This window comes from Antechinus flavipes, chromosome 6 (assembly GCF_016432865.1).
Source record: "Antechinus flavipes isolate AdamAnt ecotype Samford, QLD, Australia chromosome 6, AdamAnt_v2, whole genome shotgun sequence".
Taxonomy (NCBI): Eukaryota; Metazoa; Chordata; class Mammalia; order Dasyuromorphia; family Dasyuridae; genus Antechinus; species Antechinus flavipes.
The window spans coordinates 252,228,459-252,245,584 of NC_067403.1; the positions used below are offsets into that span (position 1 = coordinate 252,228,459).

A 17,126-nucleotide genomic window follows, 5' to 3' on the forward strand; every position below is an offset into this window, starting at 1 on the left:
TAATAAAATTCTTGTCCACACCTTAAGCATACTTTGTGTTCCCATGCAGTTCAGGAAGCTCCCTCTTTTTGCCCTGTTCTTTCTTTAGCTATACCACCAGCCTCATACCCATAACATAGAACCTTTTATTCTGAGCAAAAACAGACCTAATCCTTCTGTCACATGATGGCCATTTAAATATTTCATAAGATCTTCAGGGTCCTCAGAAATCACACTTTTTTTTTGGCAGATAAAGACCCGATGACCAGAAAGGGAAAGTCACATAGGCAGAAACCGGTAAAGCCAGAATCTGAACCTGGTCCTCCTGCTTCCAAATTCACAACTTCCCCACTAATGGAGCAATAATCATGCGACAACCTCCAGGCTTCTCTCCTCCTTCTTCATTTGTTTCTTCCAAGGAGAGTTTCTTCAGTACCACCAAGGAGAAAGCAGAGAAGAGCAGAACAGTGACTGAAAAAGAAAAGGACTTTGGACCTGCACAGAGACAGGAAGCAGTCATTTGCTGCAACTATAAAAACATTCTATTAAATCTATGCCGATCCCTTCTGAGGCAGAGATACACAAGGACTTGAAGACAAATAGGACAGCAGGGGAGCAGAGAAAACAGTGAGTCCCCCAAAACTGCTTTCTCAAACTTTTCCTCTGAATCAGCCTGGAGCAAGGAAGGGGCAAGGGCAGGATCTGGGGCAAGGGCTAGAGCAGGGGCATGGGCAAGAGCAGAGACAAGCTTTGCTTGGAGGGACAGCCATTCTGGAGCAGATCGCTGGGTGAGTGATAAGAAGGAAAGGGAAGAAAAAGCAGAGAAAGAATAAAACAAAGCCTTTCCTAGAAGTTAGCCATAAGGAAGTGGAAGAGAAAAAATTTATCAGAAGCCTGAAATAATGCAGGTGGTAAAAGAATAGCCTGCAAGCCGAACCCTTAAATTAAGGGAGATATCATTCCAGGACCAGCCAGAGTCAGTCTGGGAGATGATAATGGATCACAGAATTCAGGTACCTGAGGTCAGATCTAGGGTGTTCTAAATCAGGACTGACTTGTGCAACAAATATTTTAAAGGAGTTAAATATTGTGAGTAGGATCAGGCTTGACTTCCTTGGCATTCGGAAAAACTTAGAATGCTTAGAAACATTCTGGCACTAATGTCTATTGGATTGGTAAAAATTCCTAGGATCCAAAGACGAAACCAGAGACACTTGCATCCTCACATCTTTCGGAGGCAACATCTAGGTTTTGCTTTGTTTTTTAAAGCAGTAGAGAGTAGAGAACTCTCAACGAGTAACTATGTCTACCAAAGCAACTTCTATCTCCAAGAGCTATCTGAAGCCCTGCCAAGGGAGAGGAAGAGACTTTCCATAGTCATATGGCCAGTTCAGGACAGAGATAAGACCAGTCTTCCTGACCCTCGGGCCAGCTCTCTATGCATCCTTCTAGGCTGTTTCTCCCATGTTTATAGAAGTATGATCATCAGAATAGGGAGCAAACAGTAACACAGCTTTGTGGCAAAGCTTCCCCTAGGAGCTGGCCAAGGAGCTGAGCCTTTAAAGAATAAGGGTTCTTTAAACCTTAAGGTTTAAAGGAGAGGGAACATTCTGGTACATCCCACCCCCCATCCCTCTGAGACCAGCCCTGCAGAGGCCATAAGGCAGAAGGAAAATGGAACAAGCAACCGCTAAATTTCATGAAGGGGAACTAAATAAACTAGGAAAAGTAGTCTGAAAGTAGATTATGAAGAATTTTAATGGTTATGTTGAGTTAATGTATCATCTTATAGCAAGGGTTCTCACTGTGGAGAGCATGAGTGGGGTTTTAGAGGTTTTATATTTTACTATAATTGGTTCCCTTAGGATTTCATCCACTTAAAAACCTGTTTCTTACCTCCCAAGAATATAGGTTCCTTTGGGGTAGGGGCTACTTTTTCCCCTTTCATTGCATCTCTGGTGCTTAGTACAATGCCTGACATATACTAAATACTGAATAAATGCTTGACTCACTGATCAGAGGAAATCTTAGAAATTAATAAACTGAGGCTCAGAAGAGATCATGGGATCATAGATCATGGACTGGGATGCAGAAAGGATCTTAAAGGCCAACTAGACCGAACTTTCATTTGACAGACAAGCAAGCCGAGGCCCAGAAGCTCTGTGACAGAGCTTCCAGAGGGTTTGTTTCAGAGCTATAAATGGGTCGGATTTCTGACAGACAAGAAGGAATTTGCTCAGTTCATTTATACAGTTGTTTCCCTAGGACGTTAGCAGCAGAGCCATGATTTCATGCCTGCTCCAATGTCCTGTTCCGTATACCAGGCTTAGAGACATGAGGACAAAGAATCTCATATCCTCAGACCTTCCACAGAATAAAGACTGATCAGGATGTCCAGAAGGAATATGTCTAAAAGGGAAGGATCAAAATGGAATGTGATCAACTCTCAGTTACTAACATGTAGACTACCTGCTTTGTAGATGACTGACAAGAACGTTTACGTGCCAAAGTGACTATCTCCATTATCTAGCAGAAGTCTAAGCTCCATCTAGGCTCCCCTTGTAGGCTCCATCAGTTAGAGAAGATTCAGACATCCACTATTCAAGAGCAGACTAAGCCAAAGTTAAAAGGGATACAAATCAACTACTCTCCTGATTCCTTGGGATCCTGAACAAAACCAAATATAAAGGATTTGGGGGTTGGCCACTATCACCCTTTCTGTGTTCCCCTATTCTCCTTTACTGGCCTCAATAATCAGAAATAGATGAGTTAAGATTTGTTTTAATTCTCTCTGGATAAATATATTATCCCTTAATGTGTTTTAGAGTATCTTGGATGCAATGACCTCAGCAGCTCACTCCTGGCCTGACAGAGTTCATGAAGACCCTCCCAATCCATACCTACCAAGTAATTCTGGAATCTCCAAATTTTCATATCCTCTACTTCCAGTAAATGTGGCAAACCAGCCCACGGTGGGTCAGTATCTTCATGTTAATAGTCCTCAGATCCAAAGTACTACACAGGTAAACTCAGCTACAACTGGATCAAGTTTGCTCTTTAAAGTAGGGAAGCCATTAGGGGTAAGTCAGTTCTCATTTGGAATGTCATTCTTGTATTTGCAGGATTTGTTAGGCCAGGGATTGGGGGTTTGGAAGATGAAGTTTATGATTCTCACTGGGTAAAGTCCAATCATAAACAAAAAATCCAACCTGAAAGCACAGCTCTGGAAGCTTCTCTCACTACACCCAAGAGAAATCATTCAGACAAAACCTTAAGTTTTGTTTGGAGTTGACTCAAACAAAGTAAGATTTTAATGTACAAATCAAGGGGATTTAGTTATGAGCTGGGGACTTCAATATCGACATAGAAGGATTATCACTTCCAGGGCTCTCTATCTGCAAAGGTCGTTTGGGGCACCTCCCATCTTGCTGGTTCAGAATTACAGGATTTGAGATAGGGAGGGAGTATTGGTCAATATCTCCACCCCACACCATCTGGGAGACAAGTTATAATGTGGCACCTCCCCCATCTGATTTCTCTCAAACAAGGATTCCATCCAAGTCAATTCCATTATAATCTTACATAAGAAAATAAAAATAAATACAGAAAAGAGATAACACAGGCAAACAACAGTCTATTTTTAAGGCACCATATTGTAGACAAGGCATTCTTAACTTTTTTGGTATCAGGATGTCTACTCTGTTCATAACCTTTGTTTCATATCCTGAACTACTGTAGACTCTGGCAGTATTTCTGGATTCCTTCATAAATACAGAAAATAAAGTAAATAGGCTTATAAAAGAAACCGATTCTATTGAAATTCATTTATCAAGATATTATTTTTAGAAACAAGTTTATAAATCCTAGGTTACAGATTCCTACGGTAGAAAATGGAACGATATCAATATTAGATAGATAGATAAGATAGATAGATAGATAGATAGAAAGAAAGAAATTGCATAGCATTTAAAAATTTAGAGGAAAAACTAAGTTTCTGGATATCTATATAAAAAGAAAATAATTGAGGGAAGAACTTCAATATACCTCTTCCAGATTTAAACAAATATAATAGAGTAACTCTCTCTAAAAAAAGAAGCTAGGGATTTCTACATATTACTAACTAAATTAAGGAAGAAATACTTTAATTCCCTTCAAATAATTTCTAAATACCTAGAACAGACTAAGGACTTAGTAAATGTTTATTGAATGATTAATTTTTTCAAAATAACTTGGAATCAATCTATCAAGACATACTCCAAGCTATAGAACTATAAAACACTTTTTACAGAAACAAAATGAGTCTTAAATAATTGAAGCACTATTCATGGACAGATAATATCAATATAATAAAAATAATAATCCTGCCAATTTAATTTACATATTTAGCATTATAGCAATCAAATTATGAACAGATTACTTTGTAGAACTAAACAATAACAATTTCTTCGGTGGGGAAATATGCTATACAACTGTGCATACCCTTTGATCCAGCAATGTCTCTACTGGGACTGTCTGTATTCTAAAGAGATCATAAAAGAAGAGAAAAATCCACATGTGCAAAAATGTTTTTAGCAGCCCTTTTTGTAATAGCAAGGAACTAGAAAGTGAGTGGATGCCTATCAATTCGGAAATGCCTAAATAAGTTATGATGTATGAATGTTATGGAATATTATTGTTCGATAAGGAATCATAAGCAGGCTGATTTCAGAAAAGCCTAAAAATACTTAACATGGACTGATGCTGAGTAGAATCAAGAGAACATTGTACAAAGTAACAAGATTATGTGAAGATCAACTGTAATGGACTTGGCTTCCCTCAGCAGTGTGATGATTCAAGACAATTCTAATAGACTTGGGATGTAAAATGCCATCTGCATTTAGAGTGGGAACTACAGATCCTTTTTCTTTCTTATGGTTTTTTCCCTTTTCGCTGATTCTTCTTGTACAACATGACAAATATGGAAAACATGTTTAAAAAGATTGTACATGTTTAATTTATATCAGATTTCTTGCTTTCTTAAGGAAAGGGGAAGTAAGGGAAAAAAGAAATTAGGAATACAAAATCTTACAAAAATGAATTTTGAAAACTAAAAAGAAAAAATGCCCTTTCCCCAAAACTAAGCAATATATACCAAGAAGGCAAATAACAGAAAGAATGGCCCCATGTTTGTGAACATATTTATAACATCATTTTTGTCCTTATCAAAAAAAACAAGGAGAAACAAAATGGAACATGGCATAAGATATTGGGACATTGAAATGTAATGCAATAATACTATACCACAAGAAGTGACAGCTAAGGAATTCAGAGCAGCATGGAAAGACATGTATGAATGCATACAGAATAAAGAAAGCAGATCCAAGAGAACAACATTCACAATAACTACAACAAAGTAAATGACAACATCAAAATTCAGATTAAATGTATTCCAATTCTTGATTCCAGAGAACCAATGATAAAATTATTTTCCTTCTTTTTATTGTAGAAGTGGTAGGTTTTGGGTGAAGATGCTACATTGGTTTTGGTTATGATAAGTGTGTCTTGTTTTGCCAACTTTGTTGTTGTGGTTGTGAGGAAGAGGTTTTTTTTGAATTAAGATAAGAAGCTACATGGTGAGGATGAAGTTTAAAAAATATCCAATAAACCATTTTAAAGTTTCTGGGGCTTTGGGGGCTTGTTTTGGTTGGCTCTTTGTGTTGTTTTTAATAAAAAGTAAGAAGGAAAAAAATCTTGATCCACCTGAGTCCAGGGCTTCAGTAATGGGACACAGACTATCCCATTTAAACATTTTTAAAATGATTCCAAATCCTGTTTGTGTCTGAAATAATTACAAATCATGCTTTCTATGGAATATCTAAATAACACAGTATTTCTATGCTTGTAAAAACATACATTTGAGAGCAGCTAAGTGGCATAATAGATATAACACTAGGCTTGTAATCAGTAATATATTCCTGAGTTCAAAACTGGCCTCTTACTAGCTATGTGACTCTAGGCTAGTCACTTCACCATATTTGCCTCAGTGTCTTCATCTGCAAAATGAATTGGAGAAGTAAATGTAGTTTTACTACTCTACTGTATTTGCTAAGAAAACCCCAAAATAAGGTCACAAAGAGTCAAACTCAACTGAAAAAAACAGCAATAATTTCAAGATTATGATAAGGAAGAATATTAACTTTTTCACTCTTATGTGTTTTCTTTCTACAGGCTATTCAAATCATGATTGGACTGTTCCACATAGGCTTGGGGATTATTCTGGGTTTTCTTTCTGTAGATTATAGTATCTCCAATAATCACTACATCAGTTTGTCCTTTATTGGTGGATACCCTATCTGGGGAGGTATATCGGTAAGTAGATTGAAAAAAGAGCACTTTTTAATGTCTTGAAAGCCCCAAGCATTCTGCAAATTTCAGCCTACAGTTCTCCCTCCCTATGTACAACTTCACTGAGCAGCTGTAAGAGTTGCTAATACCAAAATTTCTTCACCCAAGTCCGAAATGATTTAGCTTCTCATTTAACTAGAGATTTTATATATATATATATATATATATATATATATATATATATAGCCCTTTGACTTCTTTAAAGTGTTATTGCAATATAAGAAAAGGTAGTCATTATTATTACTATTTAACATTGTCATAATTATTATTCTTAATATTGGGTCCCATCATGTGATTTCACAGTATCCAAGAAAGCAGGTCAGCCCCTGCCCTGTTCTTTATGGTCTTAACAAGGCATCTTTAGAACTGAGAGTGAATTAGCCACTGATGTTTGGGATTTGAACCCAGATGTTTGGGATTCTTTGTACAAGTCTTTATCCATCACACCATGATGCCTAGTGATCTCCTGAGCCTTGAATGACAGGCATAAGGCATATTTCTCAAGAATACAAACACTAATAAAAATGCCTTAGGACAATCCAGAGTTTACATTACCTCACAGAATTCAGGGTGTCACTGCCTTATAATAACAAGGAACTGAAGTAAGATTTCGGTGGTTTCTAAGTATTATGAATAAAACAATTAAATTAGTCACAGATTATTGAGTCCCTCCAAAGGCAAAGTATCATGTTCCATACTTGAGGAAGAAGTTGTGCAGTGAGGAGAGACAATAGAAAGTCCTCATTCTTCAGGAGTTTATAATCTAGTCCGTGAGTCTGTTTTTTTAACTGATGGCAACTGATGGTAATTTAGAATAAATTGTTATGTTAATTTAAAAACTTATGGGGATAGAAAAGCCTGGGCACAAAAATGGATTTGTCAGGTTTTCCTCCAAGGTACTCCTTTTAAAGGTCACTCTTTGAGATTTGTTTCAATATTCAGTCTTTCATTCTGAGAACTTTGTTGCATCATAAATGCAATCAGGGCATTGGGAGTGGGCTAAGGATACAAAATGGCAAGATGATATTTAAGGCAATAAAGTCATTTAAGGAAATAAGGGCAATTACAAGGAGAAAAGATGGAAAGCCAAGATGCTGGTACTTTTAAAATTGTGTCAAATAGGGGAATGAGGATTAAGGGAGAATGAGACCGTTTTTAAAAAGACAACTATGCTGAAAAGTACACACTTAGAGATGTAAAAGAACATCCTATTTCTTAAGAACCTTTTTTTTTTTTATTAGTACATATGTTCTGGATCTCTCACAGTATTAGCAGCAAGCAATCCAACATCTTATTTGGTAAGTCACAAAGTTCTATTTGTGGACTTCTTAAGAGATGATGATTTCATTATTTGGGAGGAAATAGAAATCTTGGGGGGGAAATGACATTGGGAATGCAGTATATGACTTCTATCAAATCCAGCTCTGATACTCCATGGCAGTGTGGAGCACTGGGGCTTGAGAGTACAGACCCAGTTATGGACTATGCATCTATCATTAAAGAAAAAACCCAACTGAATTTAAAGAGGTTCATCATTTCATGGAGAGTAACTTAGGAGGTATAGTCAATGTTTAAAATTATCCACCAAGTCCTGTAAAAGTGGTAACCTGAACCAGTGAAGAATAATGAAGGAAATAGCATCTAAGACGTGCTTGGAAGGAAATATGGGAATCTAAGAAGAAGAAAAGTACATTTTGAACATAGGGACTGGCTCTAATAAGTCATGGAAGTAAAAATATTTTTTTAATCTAAGTGAAGGGAGTACCAAAGCAGTACAATTATAGATCTCTGATAGATTGAGATAATTGGCTCAGAGAATGCTGACTCTTCCCAAATAAACTGACTTTGTCAGAGGAAAAGGTTCCAAATTACTTTTCTCTATTATTTGTTATTATTCCATAATCTGTACTTCCACAGCACTTATATTTTGAACTGGGTGCCCTCTAAGAATCTGAAACTCAGTGTATCCAAAATGGAACTCATAAGAGTTAGTCTTATCTTAGTCAACTAGATTCAAAACCTCTTTGTCAACTTCCCCTCATCACTTGATTCCCCACATCCTCCCATCTGGTACCAAATCTTGCTATTTGTACTTTCACTGTTTCCAAACTATGAGACCTATACCCTGGCCATCATTCTCATTCTCTTCCTCCCTATCCCACCAGAGCTTTGGCTCCTGTCCCTGGAACTGCCCTGGACTGGGTAAGTCAGTGGGATATGCTGCTTAATCTTGTCCAGTTCCCAGTCTATTTCCAAACTGTGGCTTCTCCCTCCCTGGTTATTATTAACTCCTTTTTATGTCTAATCTTTCCTCATTAGAACAGAAACTTCTTGAGGACAAAGGCTGCCTTTCTTTCTTATATTTGTACCCTGAGCACCAAGCACAGTCTTCAGTGCATGATAAGATTTTTAGTAAATGTCTTTTCCTTAATTTATCATCCCCGACATATATAGCATATATCCCCTTTTCTCCACTTATATAGTCCTTATTCTTATTCAAACCCTTACTTCCTACCTGATTCTTGACCTCACTCAAAAAACTCCAGCAGCAGGGTCAAACAGAAATGCCTTTGCTTTTATATCTTTCTAGGTTTCTTACCAATCACTTCCCTCTACACATTTATGATGCAGCCATGAGGGCTTCCTTACTTTCTCTCTCACACCTCCAGCAAGCTGTCTTCCATGCCTAGAATGCTTGTCTTCACCTTTCCCTGTACAATTCTGAGTTTCCTTCCAGACTCAGCTTAATGGTCCCATTTTCTTATGGGACCATTAGATTAGGAACCTCCTACTAAGCAAAGTCCTTCTGCCATTTCACATCAGTACCCCCTCTGTCAGGGTCTTAGCAGCCCAGGACACAGAACTCTATGATTTGACACCTTCAATTTTTGTAACAGAAAGGAATGGAGAGCAAACTTGGGTAAATGTTATCTTTTGAGGTTGGTACCTATTTCTATAATCTGGGAAAGAATTACTCCTTCACACAAGGGGTATCAAGTGACAAAGGGACTAAATTTCTGCTTTTTGGCCCTAGCACATAATACCCCAAAAGGGAAGGTCAGGGAAGGATCATGTAGTACTGTTTATTATGACTTTTATGTTATGATAGCAATCTGCCAGGATACTAATTGTCTTAACAATTAGTTAACAAGTCATTTTGCATCATGTTCTGTTATATTCTCATATATATTGTTTTCAACTATATAATTAACTCACACTAATGAACATTTCTAGAATGTTTCCAGGTTCCCAAATCCCTTTCTTACCAGAACCCTATGAGGGATTTGGCACAAACATTGCTACTACATTGACTCCTATCATCATTCAGCACTTCAAGGGTTAGTGATACTGTTGGATCTGGGGCCTCTAGTAATCCTGATCACAAACCCTGCTATTTGTACTTTCACTGTTTCCAAACTATGAGACCTATACCCTGGCCATCATTCTCATTCTCTTCCTCCCTATCCCACCAGAGCTTTGGCTCCTGTCCCTGGAACTGCCCTGGACTGGGTAAGTCAGTGGGATATGCTGCTTAATCTTGTCCAGTTCCCAGTCTATTTCCAAACTGTGGCTTCTCCCTCCCTGGTTATTATTAACTCCTTTTTATGTCTAATCTTTCCTCATTAGAACAGAAACTTCTTGAGGACAAAGGCTGCCTTTCTTTCTTATATTTGTACCCTGAGCACCAAGCACAGTCTTCAGTGCATGATAAGATTTTTAGTAAATGTCTTTTCCTTAATTTATCATCCCCGACATATATAGCATATATCCCCTTTTCTCCACTTATATAGTCCTTATTCTTATTCAAACCCTTACTTCCTACCTGATTCTTGACCTCACTCAAAAAACTCCAGCAGCAGGGTCAAACAGAAATGCCTTTGCTTTTATATCTTTCTAGGTTTCTTACCAATCACTTCCCTCTACACATTTATGATGCAGCCATGAGGGCTTCCTTACTTTCTCTCTCACACCTCCAGCAAGCTGTCTTCCATGCCTAGAATGCTTGTCTTCACCTTTCCCTGTACAATTCTGAGTTTCCTTCCAGACTCAGCTTAATGGTCCCATTTTCTTATGGGACCATTAGATTAGGAACCTCCTACTAAGCAAAGTCCTTCTGCCATTGCACATCAGTACCCCCTCTGTCAGGGTTTTAGCAGCCCAGGACACAGAACTCTATGATTTGACACCTTCAATTTTTGTAACAGAAAGGAGTGGAGAGCAAACTTGGGTAAATGTTATCTTTTGAGGTTGGTACCTATTTCTATAGTCTGGGAAAGAATTACTCCTTCACACAAGGGGTATCAAGTGACAAAGGGACTAAATTTCTGCTTTTTGGCCCTAGCACATAATACCCCAAAAGGGAAGGTCAGGGAAGGATCATGTAGTACTGTTTATTATGACTTTTATGTTATGATAGCAATCTGCCAGGATACTAATTGTCTTAACAATTAGTTAACAAGTCATTTTGCATCATGCTCTGTTATATTCTCATATATATTGTTTTCAACTATATAATTAACTCACACTAATGAACATTTCTAGAATGTTTCCAGGTTCCCAAATCCCTTTCTTACCAGAACCCTATGAGGGATTTGGCACAAACATTGCTACTACATTGACTCCTATCATCATTCAGCACTTCAAGGGTTAGTGATACTGTTGGATCTGGGGCCTCTAGTAATCCTGATCACAAACCCTGAAAAACTCACATTTGTGACCTTCCTACTGAATATCTTCTCTGAACTTAGGCTGAGGTTCAAACAGTAAATACATGGTCTTTTTCAGAATCCTAAGAAAAGCATTTCTAGCTTGGGAAAACCTAAGAAAGTTTGTATTCCCAGGCATAGATTTTAGAATCCAGAAACACCCTCTTGCCAAAGTAAAGCACCAGAATGTAATCCCCATTCCCACTATATTCATGAGGGCTTGATAGATTAAGGAATATGTTCAAGGCCACCCAACGTATAAATGTGGTCACTGGCATCCGAGCTCTTGTCTCCTGCTTCTAAGTGAATGTCATGTAGTTTCAGGAAGTCAGGAAAGATGTTTTATAACTTGTATCCCTCAAGATGTGAGGTAAGATACATATTAGATTTCTATAACTGATAAATTCAATTAAATAAACATTTATTAAGCACTCACTATAGCCAAGATATTGTGCTAGGCCTAGAGTAAAAAAGACTAAAATGAAACAGCCTTAGCACTCAAAGAGCTTACATTCTATAGGAGAAATACCACATGCACATATCTAAGGAAAGACTATCTAAACAATACTATATCTCAATGAGAGGGAGCAGAAAAAAAAAAAACAAAGATTAATGATGGAAATAGCATCTAAGCTATTTATAAGCATATATATAATATATAATATGTAATATATATAATAATATAAGCATTGTGCTTGGAAGGAAATTTGGGAGTCTAAGAAGAAAAGTACATTTTGAACATAGGGACTGGCTCTAAGAAGTCATGGAGTAAAAATATTTTTTTAAAAATCTAAGTCATGGGGGTAAGATTTGTTAAACTCCAGACAAAGAGCAGCTAGAAGGCATGAAGTAGAGATTGAAGAATGAATGTCATCCAAGAAAGGGCTGGAAAGGAGCTCGCCTTGAGATTCACCTAGCAATGCCAGAGCTACAACTGGGCATGCCATCCATATTCTGGAGTTTCTGAGCTGTTTCCAAAGTCAAACATTTGTTATTTATTAATACTCAAAGAGATCACAAGTGCCAAAACAATCATTCTCCTCTCAACCATGTGTAAATCACTCCTGTGAGGAGAATAGGAAAAAGAAAGATATTTATATTGCAAACAAGAAGGAAGATCAAATGTAGCCTGTACATTTATCACTTTCTAGTTTATCAATTAGATAAAACACTTTGTGGTGGTAAGGAGATGGGAAGAGGAATCTTTCTTTTATATCACCCTCTGATCCTTTCTTTAAAATAGGTTTATGTTAACTAGTTCACAAAGAACATGTCTATCAAGTAAAGCAATCTCCCAATCAGCACTTAGAAAATTGAGTTTTAAAAATAATTGTGGGAAAATTAGATGGTCAGGTGGATAGAGCACTAGCTCTGAAGTCAGGAAAACCTGAGCTCAAATCTGGGCTCAGGCACTTAACACTTCTTGTCACTTAACCCCAAATGCTTGAGCAAAAAAGAAAAAAGAAAAGAAAAAGAATGTCCATTATGTGGGATGGTACTCTCAGAAGAGAAAAAGAAAAGGTAAAGGACAAAATTTAGGTGATACAAAAAAAAAAGATATCAATAAAAATTTTATTCATAGAATTAAAAAATGAAATTGAGCTATGGAATAGTAAGAATAGAGAGCTGTCTGCACTATCACTTCATGTTTCATGCCCATGGCATACTTCCCATGACATTTGCTAGGACTTGTATTCCACAACTAGGCTGAGGTCTTTTTCTAGGGTTTGACTTAAAATCTCTCCAACAATCAGGACTGTTTACAAACAGAATAAACTACCTCTAGAGGAAATGCTGAACAAATGGCTACTTGCCAGGAATGTTATGGAAGGAACAACTTTTTAGATCTAGCTTCTGAGATCACAGATCACAGAGCAGATATTCAGAGACTGACTGCTCCTTGATGGTACACTACAAAACTTCTCATTTCAAGGAAGAGGAAACTAAGGACTCTTGTATGAGCATTTCACTTAAGATCTGTGGGTGATACTCATTTGTCCTCCTTCTAAAGAATCTGTGCTCCTCAATCTCAGTTCAAGTTCAAGATTGGCAATAGCATCAAATCATGCCAGTTACATATGGCTGTAGAGAACAAAGATCTTGTATACTGGAGTACAATTGTGACCAGTAAAAATAGAGAATAGTATTCTACAGAGTCCTACATATCTGCACTTCTATAGAGTTAGAGGTCAGGACTCAATGAATCAAGAAAAGAAATGAGAAAATATTTGGTACTGTTTTGGGGGGAGACATTTCTTTAGAGATTTTTATAAAAGGAAATGAGAAAATATTTGGTACTGTTTTTTGAAGAGACATTCTTTAGAGATTTTTATGAACAGACGACTTTAAAAAAAATCACAGAGACCTAAAATTAAAGTAGACACTATAACACAGAATAACCCTTTTGGCAAAGGAAATGGTGAGAGAGCAAATTTTCTTAATTTTTCCCCCTTCTTTAAGTTTTGTTTAATTTCTCAAAGGTATTTAATTTTTCTAAATAAATTCAAAAATATTTTTCAACATTCATCTTTACAAAATCTTGTGTTCCAAATTTTTTTTCCTCCCTCACCCCAAGCAATTTGATATATTAAACATGTGCAATTCTTCTAAACATATTTCCAAATTTGTCATGCTGTGCAAGAAAAATCAGATCAAAAGGGGGAAAAAACATAAGAAAAAAATCAAACAAAAATTGAAATACAATGCTTCTGTCTATATTCAGTCTCCATAGTTCTGTCTCTAGATTCAGATGGCATATTCCATCCCAAGTTTGTTAGAATTGCCTTGAACTACTGCATTATTGGAAAGGACCAAGTAGTCCATCACACTTGATCATCACATAATCTTGTTGCTGTGTGCAATGCTCACTTGGTTTGGGGAGCAAACTTTCTTTTTTTTTAATAACTTTTTATTGACAGAACCCATGCCAGGGTAATTTTTTTACAACATTATCCCTTGCACTCACTTCTGTTCCGATTTTTCCTCTCCCTCCCTCCACCCCCTTTCCCAGATGGCAAGCAGTCCTATATATGTTAAATAGGTTACAGTATATCCTAGATACAATATATGTGTGCAGAACCAAACATCCTCTTGTTGCACAGGAAGAATTGGATTCAGAAGGTATAAATAATCCGGAAAGAAAAACAAAAATGCAAACAGTTTATATTCATTTCCCAGTGTTCTTTCTTTGGGTGTAGTTGCTTCTGTCCATCCTTGATCAATTGAAACTGAGTTAGCTCTCTTTATCGAAGAGATCCACTTCCATCAGAATACATCCTCAAACAGTATCGTTGTTGAGGTACATAATGATCTCCTGGTTCTGCTCATTTCACTTAGCATCAGTCCACGTAAGTCTCGCCAGGCCTCTCTGTATTCATCCTGCTGGCCATTCCTTTTTTTTTTTTTTTTTTTTAATTTTTTATTTAATGATTACTTTATAATGACAACATTATTCCTTGCACTCATTTCTTTTCCGATTTTTTCCCCCTCCCTCCCTCCACCCCCTCCCCTAGATGGCAAGCAGTCCTTTATATGTTGGATATGTTGCAGTATATCCTAGATACAATATATGTTTGCAGAACCAAACAGTTCTCTTGTTGCACAGGGAGAATTGGATTCAGAAGGTATAAATAACCCGGGAAGAAAAACTAAAATGCAGATAGTTCACATTTGTTTCCCAGTGTTCATTTTTTGGGTGTAGCTGCTTATGTCCATCATTTATCAATTGAAACTTAGTTAGGTCTCTTTGTCAAAGAAATCCACTTCCATCAAAATATGTCCTCATACATATTGTTGTCGAAGTGTATAATGATCTCCTGGTTCTGCTCATTTCACTTAGCATCAGTTCATTTAAGTCTCGCCAGTCCTCTCTGTATTCATCCTGCTGGCCATTCCTTACAGAACAATAATATTCCATAACGTTCATATACCACAATTTACTCACCCATTCTCCAGTTGATGGGCATCCATTCATTTTCCAGCTTCTAGCCACTACAAACAGGGCTGCCACAAACATTTTAGCCCATACAGGTCCCTTTCCCTTCTTTAGTAGCTCTTTGGGGTATAAGCCCAGTAGAAACACTGCTGGATCAAAGGGGATGCACAGTTTGATAACTTTTTGAGCATAGTCCCAAATTGGGAGCAAACTTTCTTTAGAAAAGGGCAGAGCTTAGAGATTAGAATCTTCAAAAGTTTTTACTTTATTTGTGCTAGTTGTGATCTGTTCTTTAATTCACTTTTAGGTAAAAGGCACCCTAGGAATGAACATTGTCAGTGCCTTCTGTACAGTAGTTGGCATCATTCTGCTGCTGATAGATATGTTTTTTAATGATGAAATAATAGATCAAAACAACTGGGCAAAAGTAAGTATTCATCTTTGATCAAGTACTTCCACTTTTCTAGGTCCTCATTAAGGACTCTCTGCATCTGCTTATTGCCATTTTGGGCCATAAAGAAAAATGATGCTTAATAATAATAATACATAGATGAGAGAGGTTAAAGGAGAATTTTGCTGCTGATCCTAGAGGATGCACTGTTTATCAACGCTGCTAGAGAAAACCTCTCAAACGTCTCATGGCCACACATCTTCTGTGCTGGGAGGGTGGGCATCTGCTCCATCCAGCCCAGAGGAAGGCCAATCTGCTGCCAACCCTGCCTCTCCTTCACTCTCTTCACATTCCTTGTAAAATGCATGTATCACTCTGCATGTGCCCAGGTGAAATCTCAGTTAAGATTCATCTATTTCTTGCTACAAAGTCCTCTAAGAAAAGGTTTCCTTCTCCCGGGGAGGAAGAGGTTAGCAGGAGAATATCCAGAAATGGAGATATTACATAAATATATACTGAATTGCAATGAAATAGCTTACTTATTTAAAAGAGGGGGAGCAGAGGAGAGGAAGAGTACCAAAAAGATGAAAAGAAAAAAGAAGGGAATGAAGGGGAGGTATTTTTGCTTAGTTCAGACAGATATCATCAGTTCAATTGCTAGACTTCCCTTGTATCTGTATGTCATTTAATGATCTAACAATTCTTTTTGTTCCTAGATTTCCGGCCAAGGGATTTCTGCTATGCTGGTAATCTTCACCTTCTTAGAATTAAGCATCAACAGTAAGACTTCGAATTTCATACTTCAGCTGCTCCTGAACAATAATTCAGTGAGTAGCTGCAGTAATTAGAATCCCCCAGCTAAACAAATGCCAGCCCTGGAGCAGTTCTGAATAGCAGTTGGAGCAAGGCTTCTGAGAGAGGTGTCTGGAGAAACTGAGTAAGAGGGAAATATTAATATTGCTCTTTTTCTTTTCTTTTCCAGCCAATTATGACTATTTCAAATGAATATGCAGCTAATTCCCATACTCCCAATGTATCAACTGAGGCAACTAACTGGCAGAGTAGATAGAGCACTGGAGCAGGAATATTTCAATACATACTCAGATACTCACTAAGCGGAGCTTAGTCACTTGACCCTGCCTGCATCAATTTTCTCATCTGTAAAATGAGAAAATGGCAAGCCACTCCAATACTTTTGCCAAGAACAATCGAAATGAGATTACAAAGAGTTGGGACACAACTGAAAATAACGATGTATCAACAACCACCCAGCAGATGGCAACTTAGTGAATTAATATCAGTTGGATAGTCATTAAAAAAAGTTCAAATTTGTGGAAAAACTTCCTCTTAGCAAAATAAATTAATAAATGAAAATGAAACAATTCTATCTCTTACCTTTTAGATTGGACTTTTCTTTACAAAATGGCAATGACAATCTAAGGGATATCTCTGAGTTTACCTCCTGAGGGTTATCATAGATTCTCTCTGGCCCTTCCTTCACCATTCCCTTCCCATTGCCTCCTAATATACATGGAGAGATCCAGTGACCTCTCTGACCACACATCCAAATCAAGAAAGAGATTCACAGATGCGGTCCCAGAGAGTATCCAGGATTTCTCTTTATCCTCTCTTTAATAAAAAATTTAATAAAATTATAACTCTATGGTTTTTAAGTTTGTTTGGTCCACTATTGGTTAGAAAGGAGCAAAAGTGGTTTGGCTTCACAGAGATC

General features: G+C 37.4%; 1 protein-coding gene across 2 annotated transcripts; it reads left to right on the forward strand.

Annotated features, from left to right (window-relative positions):
- Nucleotides 1-21: 21 nt before the first annotated feature.
- LOC127540463 (membrane-spanning 4-domains subfamily A member 12-like) lies at nucleotides 22-16,776 on the forward strand. Of its 2 annotated transcripts, none has more exons than XM_051965155.1 (7): nucleotides 22-606; nucleotides 2,805-3,059; nucleotides 6,187-6,327; nucleotides 7,605-7,661; nucleotides 15,311-15,430; nucleotides 16,111-16,221; nucleotides 16,377-16,776. In XM_051965155.1, exons 2-7 carry the CDS (start codon nucleotides 2,820-2,822, stop codon nucleotides 16,461-16,463), a joined length of 756 nt encoding a protein of 251 aa, XP_051821115.1. In that variant the 5' UTR covers nucleotides 22-606; nucleotides 2,805-2,819; the 3' UTR covers nucleotides 16,464-16,776. The 2 variants fall into 2 exon arrangements, with proteins under 2 accessions (XP_051821115.1, XP_051821116.1); XM_051965156.1 differs by having other exon boundaries at nucleotides 456-606; nucleotides 2,805-2,955.
- Nucleotides 16,777-17,126: the final 350 nt, after the last annotated feature.

Coding starts and splice junctions, on each gene's coding strand:
- LOC127540463 (XM_051965155.1), top strand. CDS start 2,820: ATGACCTCAGCAGCTCACTCCTGGCCTGACAGAGTTCATGAAGACCCT. Junction 7,662..15,310: donor GCAATCCAACATCTTATTTG/GTAAGTCACAAA, acceptor ATTCACTTTTAG/GTAAAAGGCACCCTAGGAAT. Junction 15,431..16,110: donor ATCAAAACAACTGGGCAAAA/GTAAGTATTCAT, acceptor TTTTGTTCCTAG/ATTTCCGGCCAAGGGATTTC.